This window comes from Saimiri boliviensis, chromosome 2 (assembly GCF_048565385.1).
Source record: "Saimiri boliviensis isolate mSaiBol1 chromosome 2, mSaiBol1.pri, whole genome shotgun sequence".
Classification (NCBI taxonomy): domain Eukaryota; kingdom Metazoa; phylum Chordata; class Mammalia; order Primates; family Cebidae; genus Saimiri; species Saimiri boliviensis.
Window position 1 is genome coordinate 3,787,390 of NC_133450.1, and position 15,937 is coordinate 3,803,326.

General features: G+C 52.1%; 1 protein-coding gene across 2 annotated transcripts in view; it reads left to right on the plus strand.

Moving 5' to 3' along the window:
• Positions 1-2,479: 2,479 nt before the first annotated feature.
• Positions 2,480-15,937, plus strand: part of PPCDC (phosphopantothenoylcysteine decarboxylase) — a 29,181-nt gene continuing 15,723 nt past the window's right edge. For both annotated transcript variants that reach the window (XM_003944769.4, XM_010332759.2), the window contains exons 1-2: positions 2,480-2,567; positions 7,222-7,428. In XM_003944769.4, the coding sequence (XP_003944818.1) occupies positions 7,243-7,428 (186 nt within the window). In that variant the 5' untranslated portion in view covers positions 2,480-2,567; positions 7,222-7,242. The remainder of the gene's footprint in view (positions 2,568-7,221; positions 7,429-15,937) is intronic.

A 15,937-nucleotide genomic window follows, 5' to 3' on the forward strand; every position in this document is an offset into this window, starting at 1 on the left:
CTGTGTCACGTGTCTTCCTGTGGGTTTGCATGGAGCCTCATGGCAGGGTGTGGGGCAGGGGCATGAAGGTGTGGGGGCTGCGTGGGTCTGTGGTCTGTCATTCCCCGGGACCTACAGCCATGCGACCCTGTGTGGCTCTTTCTCTGAGGCAGCCTTGAGTAGACGATGAAATTGCCACCAAGGCCCCTGCCTTGGGAAGAGGAAGTGGAATAAACAGGCTGGATCCCTGGGTGAGGGATGGTTTGGCCCAGATGGTCCACTGTGGCCAAGGGCAGGGGTAGAGCAGAGGCCCCACCTCAGTGCAGGGCAGGGACCCGCAGCTGGTTCAGCCACCTCAATGAACACAGGTTTCTGGGGCCTGTGAAGGCTAGAAAATGAAGGGGACAGGGAAGCATGCCCAGTGTTCATTCTGCCATCTTCCCTTCGCCCATACAATGCCCTCCACCTGGATTGCTATTGGGATCCTCTGTCTAAGCTCCTACCTGTCCTTCAAGATTCACCTCAAGCCACTCTTTTGAGAAGGCTTTCCTAGGCCGGGTGTGGTGGCTCAAACGCCTGTAATCCCAGCACTTTGGGAGGCTGAGGAGGGTGGATCACGAGGTCAGAAGTTGAAGACCAGCCTGGCCAAGACAGTGAAACCCCGTCTCTACAAAAAACTATAAAAATTAGCTGGGCCCGGTGGCAGGCGCCTGTAATCCCAGTTACTCAGAAGGCTGAGGCAGGAGAATCACTTGAACGTGGGTGGCAGAGGTTGCAATGAGCTGAGATCGCGCCATTGCACACTCCAGCCTGGGCCACAGATCGAGACTCCGTCTGAAAAAAAAAAAAAAAAAATTGAAGGCTTTCCTGCCTGGAGGTGTTGCTTCCTCATAGAGGACCTTACCCTGTCATTTTCTGTGTCCCTGTTTGTCTCAAGAACAGGGACACATCTGAGTTATCTCTGTATGCTGTGCACCTACAGAAGAGGCTTGGTAAATATTCACTATTAAGTGCCCCAAGCTCTCTTTTACTGAGGACCAGTTAACATGGGCCCTCGTCACACTAACACCATGAAGATGGCCCTTTTCTATACTTCTATACATAAAAAAGTACCACATGCACCTGGGCAGCAACTTACACATGAACAAGCACGTGTGCGAGGAGGCCACCATTATTACCAGCAGAAAGCTCCCAGGGCCAGTCGCAGAGGCTCACACCTGTCATCTCAGCACTTTGCGGGGCTAAGGTGGATGGATTGCTTGAGCCCAGGAGTTTGAGACTGGCCTGGGCTATATAGTGAGACCCTGTCTCCACAAAAATTACAAACAATACAGTGGCTCACGCCTGTAATCCCAGCACTTTGGGAGGCCAAGGTGGGCAGATCATGAAGTCAGCAGTTTGAGACCAGCCTGACCAACGTGGTGAAACCCCAGCTCTACTAAAAACACAAAAATTAGCCGGGCATGGTGACATGCACCTGTAATCCCAGCTACTCAGGAGACTGAGGTAGGAGAATCGCTTGAACCCAGGAGGTGAAGGTTGCAGTGAGCCGAGATCAAGCCACTGCACTCCAGCTTGGGCAACAGAGTGAGACTTCATCTCAAACAAACAAACAAACAAAAAACCACTAGCCTGGCATGATGGCACACACCTGTAGTCCCAGCTACTCGGTAGGCTGAAGTAGGAGGATGGCTCGAGCCCAAAAGGTGGCGGTTGCAGTGAGTGGAGATCAGGCCACTGCATTCTAGTCTGGGTGACAGAGCCAGATCCTGTCTCAAAAAGAAAACAAAAAACAAAAAACAAAAAAACCTCCCCACAACAAGATAGCAGGCTACAATATGTATACGATGAAGCTGATTTGAAGGGCCCGGTGAGAGGTATCTCCAAGTTGCAGGAGAAGAAAGAAAGGAGAGAGAATTATGTTCTTGAGGTCTCAGCCCTGGATCAGGAGATCTTTGAAGTTTTTTTTTTTTTTTTTTTTTAAGACAGGGTTTCACCATGTTAGTCAGGCTGATCTTGAACTCCCGACCTCAGGTGATCTGCCTGCCTTGGCCTCCAAAGTGCTTGGATTACAGGCGTGAGCCACCACGCCCGGCCGATCATTGAAGTATTAATAGATCCTGACATTAAGGAAATGCGGACGTTTTTGGACTTTGGCAGTCTGTCCAATCTGCAGGTCACTCAGCCAACAGTGGGGACGAATTTCAAAACACCACGTGGAGCTGTCTGAATCTTTTCGAGATGCTGTAATATTATCAATAAACCTGAGACGACAGGAAAAAAAAAAAAAAAAAGGCCCCAAACAACGAGCAGCGTATGTGGGGCGGAGAGGAGTGAGGAGGTCGGACAGTTAGGCCAGTCCCTGTGGAGTCCCAGCAATACAAAGAAGAGAGAGCCAGGATTTGCTCCAGGAGTTCCCCAGTGGACTACAACTCCCGGAAGGCAGGGAAGTGGACTACAACTCCCAGAAGGCTGCGCGACACGCAGCCCGCCCGGTGCTCTCGTGAGACAGGCCAGTTGGAGTCCACGGGAGGGACCGCCGAGATACCGCGATATTTGGGGGCGACCTCGAGACGTGCCTGGCGCGGGTGAGCAGATGAAGGGGGTTGGGAAGCTGGGTGCCCGCTGCGGCCCGCGGGGGGAGGCTCTGAGAGCTCTGCTTGCGACACTGGGTCCTCTGCTGTCTGTGTGTGTGTGTCCTCCCTTTCCCCTCTGTGCCCGTAAAGCTCTGCTTGGCGGCTGTGCATCTGTGCGACCTCACTTTCCCAGCAGTACGGGTGGGGCCGCCGGGAGCAGGAGGGACCCCCGAGCCCGGGAGTGGAGGGTTTGCACCTGTTCCCGCCCGGCCCGGCTTTCTGCTGCCTTGCGGTTATTTGTCCAGGGTCGTTTAATCTAGTTTAAATGATGGCCGTGTCAGCTCCTCACGCTTAGCGCTTACCCGGGCTGCCCAAAGTACAAAGTGTATTTAAAAAGTTGATGAAATAGAAAAAGGAAAGCCGTGGGATGTTGGAAGTATCCCTAGGCCTGCCAAAAAGTGCTGAATGGCATTTAAAAATTAGGCCAAATTTTGTCAGAAAAGAACTTCCTGCTGTCTTTGACGTATTTGGAAGCAGGTGCTAGATGGTGAGCAGGAGAGGTTCCCAAGTTGAATGGTGGGTGTCTTGGAGCGGGGTTTCCACATCTCTCACAGTGGCTGGAAAGTAGCCGTACGCAGTCACTGCCTCCAGTAGCTCACCTGTGTGAGTGTGTGCGTTAGGTACATTCATTCCTCACTATCCGCAGGGGATTGCAATATATATATATATATAGTTTTGTTTTGTTTTTTTGAGACAGGCTCTCATTCTGTGACCCAGGCTGGAGTGCAATGGCAGGAACATGGCTCACTGCAGCCTTGAACTCCTGGGCTCAACGGATTCTCCTGCCTCCCGTGTAGCTGGAACCAGGGTCGTTTAATCTAGTTTAAATGATGGCCGTTTCAGCTCCTCAGGCTTAGCGCTTACCGGCTAATTTTTTTTTTTTTTGTAGAGACAGGGTCTCACCATGTTGTCCAGGCTGATCTCGAACTCCTGGGCTCAAGCAATTCTCCTTCCTCGGCCTCCCAAAGTGCTGGGATTACTGGCGTGAGCCACCGCATCAGCCCTCCGTATACTCTTTTTGAGTCAGGGTCTCACTCTGTCGCCCAGGCTGGATTGTAGTGGTGCAATCATAGCTCACTGCAACGTCGAACTCCCTGGGCTCAGATGATCCTCCCACCTCAGCCTCCCAGGTAGCTGGGACTGCAGGCACGTGCACCACTCCCCTCTGTGTACTTTAAATCATCTCTAGATTTACTTATAAACCCTGATTCAGTGTAAATGCTATGTAAATAGTTACACACTTTTTAATTGTAATACTATTATTTTTTGAGACGGTCTCTCTCTGTCATCCAGGCTGGAGTGCAGTGGCACAAACGTGGCTCACAGCAGCCTTCTAGGCTCAAGTGATCCTCCTGTCTCAGCCTCCCAAGTAGTTGAGACCACAGGTGTGTGCCACCACACCTGGGCACTTTGAATTTTTTTGTAGAGCTGGGGTCTTGCCATGTTGCCCAGTCTGGTCTTGAGTGCCTGGGCTGAAGCAGTCTTTCCACTTTGGCCTCCTGAATTGCTGGGATTACAGGTGTAAACTGGAGCAGAAGCAGGGCGGCCCGTAGCAAGGGGCTTTGATGTTAGGCTAAGGATTTAGGGTCATAGTGGATCTTGGATCGCCGCCTACCCACCTCCCACGTCCCTTCTTTGCTTCTGTTTTGTCTTAGGCTCAGTTCTCATCCTTCCTGTGTTGAGCTTGAGCTTGTATCCTGTCTGGCCTTGCTCCCGTCTTTAGCCCTGGTTCTGCCCCAGCTCCACCTTTGCCCATATAGGGACTTGCAGGTATCCCTGAAACTTAAAACTCTACCCTGAATTAAACTCATCAGAGGAGACTGAAACATCACGAGCCGAGGCTTTTTGCTCTGTCTGTCCCTGTCTAAAGGACAGAGAAGCTGCCATGTTTCTGGCTGTGGCTTACCTGCATGTTTGGTGCCCTGGGATCTTGAGGCTCCGGTTAATCACACCCTGTAGCCCTATAACCTGCCTGCTTGCCAAGTCTTTGCTACTCAGGAGTCCTGTGAGGTACTGTCTGCAGCTACCCTTGCTTTGCAAATAGGTGACTCCAACAGGGTCTGGTTACAGTAATAGACTTACTGGTTTAGAATTTGATCCTCTTTGCAAGCAAACAAAGGAATCCTGCCACCTGTCAGTCTTCCTGGGATTCTCAGATTGAACTGATTTGACCTCGCCTTCAAATGTTGGTTAAATGATCCACCCTTTATTCCTCAATTATATTACACACACACACACACACACATACCCTCTTTTTTAGGAAGATAGGTAGGTTTGGTCCTTAGCACAGCTTTGCTAAGCAGGCTAAGTATTGTATTTTGGACTGTAGTGTCTGCTGTGGGGAAGCAGCTGAAATCACTGATACAGATTCCTGCCCCCAAGTTTAACTGATTACTTTCTGTAACCTGTTTCCTAGGAATGAGATCAGCTTTATGTGGAAGAGGTTCAGGGGCCACAGAGATAAAATGTGGCTTCTGGTTTTGCAGGAATCTACCTATCCTGGCTTCTGTTGGCTAGGGTGGGACGGGTCAGGGTTTGAGATCTGGCAGGTAGGTTTTCCTGGAGAACAAAGAATGTGCCTCCATCACCTACCAGTGATGTGTTCTGGGAGGAAGCTGGCTGGTAGGCCCTCTGTACCTTGTCAGATGCTAACAGGCTCCCCACTCCCTGGGGTAAACTCAGTTCTCCAACTCTGGCCAAGCATCGCCCTGGTTGGGGCCTTGCAGTGGAGCAGAGATTGAGATTACTGGCAAATCAAACTTTAGGTGATTTTGCTCTAGGGAGCCAGCCTGTGCTTAATCCCTGCTGAGAAGTGGGATGATGGAGACAAACATGATCCTTAGCCCATGTGGGTTGTGCCTAAGTGTTGAAGGCAAATCCTGGGCAGAGAGGCTGGAGAGCCAAGGGGCCTGTGAGTGAAGAGGAGGCAGGCCCCTGTAGATGCTCAGGCATGGAGGTAGCCATTGGGCGACTCGCCAGCACTGCTTCCTGGGCAGTGCCTGGGTTTTTCTTGCCCTGCTGATTCTTTTTTGAGTGCATCTTCTAGGACCTTCTCTCTTGTGCAGAGAGCCCCTTACTGCTGTCTTTCATATATTGATTCAAAAATTTTTGCTGGAAGGTGCTTCAGAGATCATCTGGTCCTACCTCTGCATTTTTCAGCTGAAGGGACAGGTCCAGAGAGGGAGTGACACTGGACCAACGTCACTCCAGGTCGGGAGCACACCATGGTCGGGGCCCAGGACTTATGATTCACAGGCTGGATATCTGTCCTCTGCCCCACACTGCCTTGGAGTGTATAATTATTTTTTATTATTATTTTGTGTGTGTGTGTGTGTGTGTGTGTCTGCTTTCCTGCTACAGCGGCAGAGTATTTGCAAGGGAGGAAGGTATGATTATTAATTCAGCAGATGTCCAGGACTGCTGGCTAGTGGACTGGTGGTTGGCAGTTAGACCTGGTCACGAATTCAGGGAGTTTGCTCTTGGAGGGAGAGGCCAGAAAACGTGTAAATTGAGTCTGATCACCAAAAACATGCATCCCAGGGAAGGACTGGTCTCAAATAATTTCAGGTGTGATTCCTGTCATCTCAGACTCACCTACAGATCCCGCAGAGGCAGCTACTGTGTTTTCCACAGTTCCTTTGCGTGGCGTTCAGTGTAAGCGTTCCCAGTGATGGTTGCTGATGAAGCACTTTCTGCTGGCCCAGCCTGCTGCGTGTCGGTTTCGGTGTCCATCAGCCATATTATCATGAGCGCCCACTTCTAGCAACGTCTGAGAACCAAAGAAAGAAAGAAACCAGCTGGTCTTCTGGGGTGGCTGCATCCCCTTCATGCTTGTTTCTTCCTGGGCTTTGATTTGTACGGTGGTACCCATCTTGATTAACGGGCAGGGACAGAGAGGCAAATCGGCTCCCTGGAGCAGCCAAACCTCTTGCTGCCCAGGCTTCCACCTGACGAGCATGTGTGGAACCCATCCCTTCCTGCCACCTCCTTTTGCCAGTCAGTGCAGTCTACTGCAGCAGCTCCTCTCGCCCTCCCGTCCCTCCACCAGCAGGGTCCCTTTGACACCGTCACCAGGTGCCAGCACCATCTTTCTAAAACCGAAACTCCTTACCCTGGCCCTTGCTGCCCACCGCATTCTGGCCTCACCCTGATTCCCAGCCTCACCTCCTGCCCCTCCACCACCCCACATCACACTCCAGTCTCACTATGAAGCCACTCCCTGCTCCCCAACCTGCGACCCTCCTTCAGGACCTTCACCTTTGCAAGATTGTTTCTTTTGATTTATTCCCATCTCTGGAAAACTCGTCCCTCGGGAATCGACCCGAACATCCTCTTTTCTGGGATGCAGGCTCTGACTTCCGGAGACAGTCACTCTGAACAGCCACGGCACCGGGCACAGCCCTTCCCATGGCACTGCCACATTCCCTTGTGACTGGCCCGCGTGTGGGGAAGGCCCATCACTTTCTTATCAAACTGTGTCCTCTCAGAAGCCGGGACTGCCGATCCTTCCATTGCCTCGGCATCCGGCCTGGGGCCTAACATATGGCGCTCAATACATTCTGATAGACTGTGTGAATGAAGTGGGTGGCCCTTGTTCTGCTTTTAGATCCTAAATTCTGACAGCTGTATGGAGCCCAGTCCTGGCAGGCTCCCAGAACTTGAAGCCACCAGACCCCACATGGAACCAAAGGCCGCCTGTCCAGCTGCTGCACCCTTGGTGGAGAGAAAATTCCATGTTCTTGTGGGTGTCACGGGGAGTGTCGCAGCCCTCAAGTTACCTCTTCTGGTGTCAAAGCTTTTGGACATTCCTGGGGTGAGTATCCTCACCAGACAAGCATGGCAGCCTCCGGCATGGGAGACGCTGCTCCCAAGGGTGGCCCGTTGCTCTGCAGTGTGTGGATTTTCTTTTTCTTTATCATGTTAATCATGCTGGTGGAGGTCCTGTGTGTGTGGCACTCTGTGGAGGGTTCAGGAGGCAGAGGCCAGTGCCCAGTATAACCAGGGGCTAGATGAGCTAGTCCAGACAGAGCGTGAGGGGAGCCTGGGAAAGGACCCAGTGAGGGAGGGTTTGGGCTCCCATACATTGATCCTGAAGGTCTGCCAGGTCCTGTGTGGGAGGAGGGCTGGCCGGAGAAGTGTAGCAAGTTCTCAGTCCCCGCTCCTGCCCAGGACTTCCTGCCGCTACTTTCATCCTGTCTTGAATACTGCCTCTCTGTTCCTCCTCCTCGTGAGACCCTGTGGTTGTCCTGTCAGTCAAATGCTTTGAAACCCCATTGCCCCTCCTCAGAAAAAAAAAAAGAAAAGAAAAAAAAAAGTTTTAAAAAAAAGAAGAGAAAATGGGAGTCCTCCTGTGAAAAAAAAAAAAAAAAAAGAAAGAAAGAAACCCCATTGCCTGAGGCTCTAGGTTCCAACTTTGCTCCTTCAGGGATTCAGAGATGCCCCAGGGGCCCCTGACTGTGCTGGGGTCGGGGACTCTAGCCCCCATCCTTGGCCAGACCCTGAACTTGGATCTGTTTTCTTTTCTTTTTTTTTTTTTTTTTTTTTTTTGAGACGGAGTTTCGCTCTTGTTACCCAGGCTGGAGTGCAATGGCGCGATCTCGGCTCACCGCAACCTCCGCCTCCTGGGTTCAGGCAATTCTCCTGCCTCAGCCTCCTGAGTAGCTGGGATTACAGGCACGCGCCACCGTGCCCAGCTGATTTTTTTGTATTTTAGTAGAGACGGGGTTTCACCATGTTGACCAGGATGGTCTCGATCTCTTGACGTTGTGATCCACCCGCCTCGGCCTCCCAAAGTGCTGGGATTACAGGCTTGAGCCACCGCGCCAGGCCCCAGATCTGTTTTCTATATTGGGGTTCTGGTGCAAAAGTCCAAGGCTTTAAAATTTGAAATCAATTAAATTAATTAATTTAATTATGTATAAATTAATTAAATTAATTTTGAAAGTAGTATTTTGAAAATATTAAATTAATTTTTAAATTTAAAAATTGAATTTTGAAAGCCGTGAAATCTAACAGGCAGTGGCCTCACTTCCTGGTTGGGTCTCCAGGGCCCCTTGTTGGTCTGTCTTATCCCCTTTGGTCTTTGCGTGGCTGGTTCCTCCTCGGCTGGCTACCCTCTCTGCTCCTCTCCTGCCTTTTCACTTTCTGTGCAAAGCCTTCCCTGTCTGCCCCAGCCCAGCCCCTGTGGTTTTGGCCCCTTCTGTTAAACTCATTTGACATAGAACCATAGGTTGCCTTAGACACTGCTGGTGTTACTGGCCCCAGTTAGTGGGGTCTTGTGAAGTTGCTGGGCCCCCAGCTTGGCTTTTCCCTTTCTGGTATTGGCTGAGCACCCACGGTGGGGGGGGCCTAGGCAGCCGTATCTGGCATGTCCAGCAGGGGGCGGTGCTTACTCACAGATGGCCATGTGGTCCCTCCAGCTGGGGCTGGGCTGGGAAATGTTTCACTTTTTTACTTTACCAACTTCCACTCAGAAAGTCACCCTGTCACCCCACCCCCAGGGCTGGGGTAAGCCCTGAAGCTGCCAGCCAGGGATGACAACCCGGCCCCAGCGGGGGAGGGAGGAGAGTCTTGTGGCACTCTGAGACTGGGTGCTGTGCTTTTAGGGCAGTGCTGCTTAGGCCCAGCCACCCGCTGTGTACCCAGAACCATTGATAGGAACTGGCCAGCTAGAACCTTGAGGGTGGGAGGCCTGGAAGGGTTTGCAGCAGCGATAGACTCTGCCACCACCCCCTGGGGAGGAAGGGAGCCAGGCGATTCCCTTTTCCCATAGCCCCAGAGCAAGTGAGTTTCCGGATTGAGGGTGGATAGGGGCGGGGAGTCCTATCCCAGGAAACAGATGGGCAGCCTCAGAGCGGAGGGAAATGGCAACCCCACCGCTTCCTCTCATCCCACGCAACCAGCGTTGGTGGGGGTGGTGAGGAAAGGGTTGCTTGGAGCAGGGAGGCACTCCACCCATCCCAGGGCCTTTTAGCCTGGGCCCCATGGGAGGGCAGGCCATGTCTGCAGCAGGACTTGGCGTCCCCTCCCTGGCTGGAGTTGATGCCGCTGAAAGTGAGGCAGCAGAGGGCACTGAACTGGGAGGGAGGCAGGGCTCCCCGACTCAGCCTCTTGGAGCCTGCCTTTCCCATTTGAAAATGGGTGATTCCTGCTGCCCATCCCCCAGGCTCTTGGCTCTTGTCAGGCTCCCTGAGATGTTGGCCATGGTGGGAGGGGACACAGATGAAATAGTCTCGTGCCAGTGACTCAGTGCGGAGCCTGGCATGCTGTGTGTGTTTCCTGGCCATCACCCTGTCCTTTCTCCTTGTTCCTGTCCTTTGGGCCAGCCACATGGCATGGGGCAGCCCCACTGGGAAGAGCCATGGAAGCCACAGTCCACCTGCTCTTGTGAAGGGCCCCATACCTTTCATCTGCAGGTAGACGGCTCGCCAAGCCTGGCCTTGCTTATCGGGGCCCTAGGGAGGTGTTGGGATCCAAAAGTCATCCCTGGATTGCCTTGTGTTGGCCCCAGTGGTGGCGTCTGCCCCTGAGCACTCTCCTTCACTCCCTGATGGCCCTCATCTCCACATTGCCTCCTGCTGGAACTCCTGCAGGAGCATCTTTGTCCCTTGGAGCAGTCACTTTCAGCTCTTCGCCTGCTGAGTCGTGGGTTCATGTGTTCAAGGCTTTCCCGAACTTCCTTAGGTACATCCAGATTTTCTCTAGCACATGAACAGCTGGGGTGTGGGCTGCAGGGAGCCAGAGGATTCTACACATCTGGCCCATCACTGTTCCGGATGGACCAGCATGTCCAGACCTGCTGGGAAAGCTGCTAACCTCAAGGTAGCTAAATCAGGGAGACTGAGAGGGGTGGTGGAGGGATGTAGGTTCGCCACAAGCCTCACACACCTGCAGTGGGGGAGAGCAGTCACCAGCAGAGACGACCTTGAGTGTGTTGGGGCAGGTAGACAACCATGTCTCAAGAGAGGCAGCTGAGCACGTTCCTGATGCTGGGACCCCGGGTAAGTCAGTTCTTTCTGGCCTTAGTTTTTTATCCACACAATGAAGGAGGGGCAGGTTCTCAAGTAATCCATCTCCAGGGCCTCTTCTGGCACTGGTGTTAGAACATTCTAGATGTACGGGCAAAAAGGACTAAGACCCAAAGGCAGCCTGAGAGAAGGTCCTGGGGCCCAGGCGCTTCAGAGGCCAGGGGGTTTTGCAGTTCCGTAGTTGTCATGTAATTGAGTGGCTGTAAAATCTGGGTTGTCAGCTCAGGCAGTTTCTTCCCTGGGGTTGGCAGCCTGCTCCATGCAGGGGAGTGAAAACACTTTCCTCCACCTTGCCAGGTTGCTGGGCTGGGCTGTGAGTTCGATGGACTTATAAACAAGATTAACAGGGCCAGGCACAGTGGCTCATGCCTATAATCCTAGCACTTTGGGAGGCTGAGGCGGGCAGATCACTTGAGGCCAGTTTGAGACCACCTTAGCCAACATGGTGAAATCCCAACTCTATTAAAAATACAGAAATTGGCCGGGCGCGGTGGCTCAAGCCTGTCATCCCAGCACTTTGGGAGGCCGAGGCGGGTGGATCACGAGGTCGAGAGATCGAGACCATCCTGGTCAACATGGTGAAACCCCGTCTCTACTAAAGGTGCAAAAAATTAGCTGGGCATGGTGGCGTGTGCCTGTAATCCCAGCTACTCAGGAGGCTGAGGCTGGAGAATTGCCTGAACCCAGGAGGCGGAGGTTGCGGTGAGCCGAGATCGCGCCATTGCACTCCAGCCTGGGCAACAGAGCAAAACTCCGTCTCAAAAAAAAAAAAAAAAAAAAAAAAAAAACAAAAATTACTCGGGTGTGGCAGGTGCCTGTAGTCCCAGCCACGCGGGAGGCTGAGGCAGGAGAATCGCTTGAACCTGGGAGGCGGAGGTGCCGTGAGCTGTGATCGCACCATTGCACATCCAGTCTGGTTGACAGCGAGAATCCATCTCAAAACAGCAACAAAAAGATCAATAGGAGGAAACCATATTTAATGACATAGGTGCCCACAGGTGCTCCACAAAAGGTGAGATTCCCAGAAGAGTGAGGTGACTGAAGTGTACAGCAGCCTGAGCTACAGAAGGGAATAGTGGCTTCGGGCTTCTGGGGGTGATGGCGACACAGGTTATGAAAGCATGAGGGGAGAAATTGTATGGGGAATAAAGGTTGTCTTGTCAGGCAGATAAAAACTTCTCAGGGCCGGGCGCGGTGGCTCAAGCCTGTAATCCCAGCACTTTGGGAGGCCGAGGCGGGCGGATCACGAGGTCAATAGATCGAGACCATCCTGGTCAACATGGTGAAACCCCGTCTCTACTAAAAATACAAAAAATGAGCTGGGCATGGTGGCGCGTGCCTGTAATCCCAGCTACTCAGGAGGCCGAGGCAGGAGAATTGCCTGAACCCAGGAGGCGGAGGTTGCGGTGAGCCGAGGTCGCGCCATTGCACTCCAGCCTGGGTCACAAGAGCGAAACTCCGTCTCAAAAAAAAAAAAAACAAACTTCTCAGATAATAAAAGATGTCTCAGCAGATTGTCAACAAGTCAGTCTTCCCTTCCCAGGGAGGGGGTTAGGACAAGGGGAAACCCCCCTGTGGGCAGCTAAGGGAAGTTCAGAGAAAGTTCCTCCCTGCGTTTGTCTTTCCCCCAAGTGCCTTCAGGTTGGAAACAATCGGCATACCACACGGCATGTTATGGGGTGGCACTTCCTGACCGCCTTCCTCCACACCCTTCAGACTTGGGAGAAGACAGGCTTCCCCCTAGCTTTTGTCAGGGGCAAGTGTCGGCAGAATTCAGAGCCAAAAAGGCTTTTCTAAAGACAGAGAAAACCCCCGACTCAAGGAGTAGGCTGGCCTCAGGCTCAGAGAAGGATACATTTCAAGGGTGTCCATCAGGACATCCAGGTCTGTTGAGGGTGAGGAAAAGAAGGCTCTGCTCATACACAGTGTGCAGTATATTCTGACTTTCTGGAGGATCCCTTGACAATATTGAAAGAAATGAAACATATTCATAGGCCCTGATTCACCCACAGGATTAAACCGTTTGTTGTGTATTTACAAAGTACAAAGACGTTCCTTATAGCATTGTTTATCATTTCAAAGCAAAACCAAGCAAACAAAATGTCCAGCAGTAGAGAGCTGTGGTGCCCTTATCACTTGTGGGACAGTCTCTCAGTGGTTTCCTTGGCAGTGGTTCAGAAAAATGGGGCGGCTCTTTCTGTGCTGATGGGAGCAACCCTGGAGATAGAAGCAGAATAAGCAAGGTGTAGGAGCTGGTGAACTGGGCCCCCCAGGCCAAATCCGGCCCAGTGCCTGTTTTTGTATAGCCTACACCTAAGAATGCTTTTTACATTTTAATTTTTATTTAGTTTTTCATTTTTGAGACAGGGTCTTGTTCTGTTGCTCAGGCTGGAGTTCAGTGGTGCGATCACTGCTCACTGCAGCCTCGACCTCCTGGGCTCAAGCAGTCCTCCCAGCTCAGCCTCCCAAATAGCTGAGACTGCAGGCATGCCATCACACTCTGCTAATTTTTTTCCTTTATTTATTTATTTTTTTTTGTAGAGATAGGGTTTCGCTGTGTTGCCCAGGCTGGTCTCGGACTCCTGGGCTCAAGTAATCTATCTGCCTCCACCTCCCAAAGTGCTGGGATTACAAGCGTGAGCCACTATGCCCAACCTGATTTTTACATTTTTAATTGGTTAAAATAAGTCAAAAGAAAATTAGTATTTTGTGACTCGTAAGAAAAGTGATATGAAATTCGGATTTCAGGTCCACAACCATTTACTGGAGAACAACAGTACCCATTCATTTACGTGTTGCCTATGGCTGCGTTCCTGCTGCTGGAGTGGAAGAGTTACAACAAAGCCTGAAACATCATCTGGCCCTTTCTAGAGGTTTGCTGACCCCTGGTGTGCAGCCTGATTCCCGCAGTAGGTTCATATCTTGAGTTACTGTGTGCGTTTCTTCCTCTGGAGGTGGTTACCTTTGTGGAGGGGGACCAGCGGAGGAAGGGAAACGTCTTTTTCATTTTGTGTCATTCTGTTCAGTTTTAATTTTCGTTTTTTCTTTTTAAGACGGAGTTTCGCTCGTTACCCAGACTGGAGTGCAATGGCGCGATCTCGGCTCACTGCAGCCTCCGCCTCCTGGGTTCAGGCAATTCTCCTGCCTCAGCCTCCTGAGTAGCTGGGATTACAGGCATGCACCACCATGCCCAGCTAATTTTTTGTATTTTTAGTAGAGACAGGGTTTCACCATGTTTACCAGGATGGTCTCGATCTCTTGACCTCGTGATCCTCCTGCCTCGGCCTCCCAAAGTGCTGGGATTACAGGCTTGAGCCACCGCGCCCGGCCTCAGTTTTCATTTTCTAACCTGTGTGTATGTGTGTGCTTTTGTTAAGTCAGTGGGGCTTTTGGTGGAAATATTGTGGAACATTCTTGGTAACTTTGTGCTTTTTTTTTGAGACGGAGTTTCACTCTTGTTACCCAGGCTGGAGTGCAATGGCGCAATCTCGGCTCACCGCAACCTCCGCCTCCTGGGTTCAGGCAATTCTCCTGCCTCAGCCTCCTGAGTAGCTGGGATTACAGGCACGCGCCACCATGCCCAGCTACTTTTTTGTATTTTTAGTAGAGACGGGGTTTCACCATGTTGACCAGGATGGTCTCAATCTCTCGACCTCGTGATCCACCCGCCTCGGCCTCCCAAAGTGCTGGGATTACAGGCTTGAGCCACCGCGCCTGGCCGCTTTTTTTTTTTTTTTTTTTTTAAGTGTTCACTGAGGAAAGAGCAGGAGACATAAGGCCTGGTTTGAGGATTTCCTTTTTTTTTTCCGGGTGGGAGCCACCTGCCCACTCTGTGGTCCTGCTGTGCAAACCCCGAGACCTTTGTTTGTGCCTCCACCTGCTTGGCTGGCCGCTTCCTCCTCCTCCGGCCTGCAGCTCTGTCGCCTGCTTCTCTAGGGACAGAGCTCTGTTGGCTGCTGGTCAGAGGGTCCTGCACCCCAGGATCTTTCCCTGATCGCTCAGAACCACGTCCCTGTGCAGGACATTCGTAGACCACCTCTCTGGTTTCCTTCTTGAGAATTTCCTGGAGTTGGGGAAGCGCACAGAGGATTGGCACGAGGAGCTAACACAACTAGAACATCAGCTTCCCCGGGGCAGATGAGAGAGCGGCTATTTCCTGCCGAGCCCAGCGGGGAAGAGTCAGGGTCACAGAAGGGCTAGGGTGGCACAGTGAGCTGGCTGGACCCCTAGAAACCATGTAGTCCAAATGGCTCATGCATGGGTCATAAGGGAAAACCAGGGACAGGAAGAGGGGCTCACCCACAGCCTGCCAGTGAGTGAGTGAGTTAGCAGAACTGGGGCTTGAGGCCAGGTTTCTTGGGTCCTATCAGCAAGTGAACTTGAGGAGCTCAGACCTGGAGCTCATTCTCCGCTGAAGCTCACCAGTGCTTGAGGATGGTGGAATTTGGGGATTCCTGTCTTGGTCTGTCTTGCAGTCAGGCTGCCTGTACCCCACCTATCTGTTAGACTGAGCCCTAGCAGAGGGTGGAGCTTGGATCTTAGCAGCCCTGCCCCTGCCGTATAAGAGGCTCAGTAAATAAATGTTTGCTGAGTCGAGGCTTCATCATGAGCCCTGGAACCCACTGCGCCAACCAGAACTCCCTCAGGGGTTTTGTTCACGACGCCACCTCCTCCACAACTCCCCCGCCTTGCGTGTCAACCGCACTGGGCCCCAAGAATCCTTTTTCCTAGGATGTACTGGCCATGCCCATGCTCAGGTTAGTGTTAGCTTCTTGGCTGGCCACTAGGTCCTGGGCACAGATCTGGAGCATGCCAGCATCAACACTGGCGGGCCCAGTGTCAGGGTCCTCTGCTGTACGTCCTGGCCCAGAGGCCTGGGCCACCAAAGCCCTGGGTTCCTTGCTTTGTCATGGTTTAAGTGCATTTCTGCCCCTTTTTCTTGAGAATCCCCTTTGGTCTCCAGTGGAGCCATCATCACGCCCTACCAGAAAAACCTGATCTCCAGCCACTCAGCTGCTGGCTCCAGCTGGGCTCTTCAACTTTTCTTGCATATGCCAGAGCTGTGCTATCCGATAAATTAAATTTGAATGCGGCAGCCACTTGCCACATTCAAATTTAAATTTAAATCAATTAGAATGTAATAAAAAACGCAGTTCTTCAGTCACAGCGGCCACACCTCAGGTGCTCCGTGGCCACATGCGGCCAGTGCTGCCACACTCTGCAGCCCAGGAAGGGCGGTTCCCATCATTGCAGAGATGGCAGTGCTCTTCATGGATAATGCTCTGGAGCTGTGGT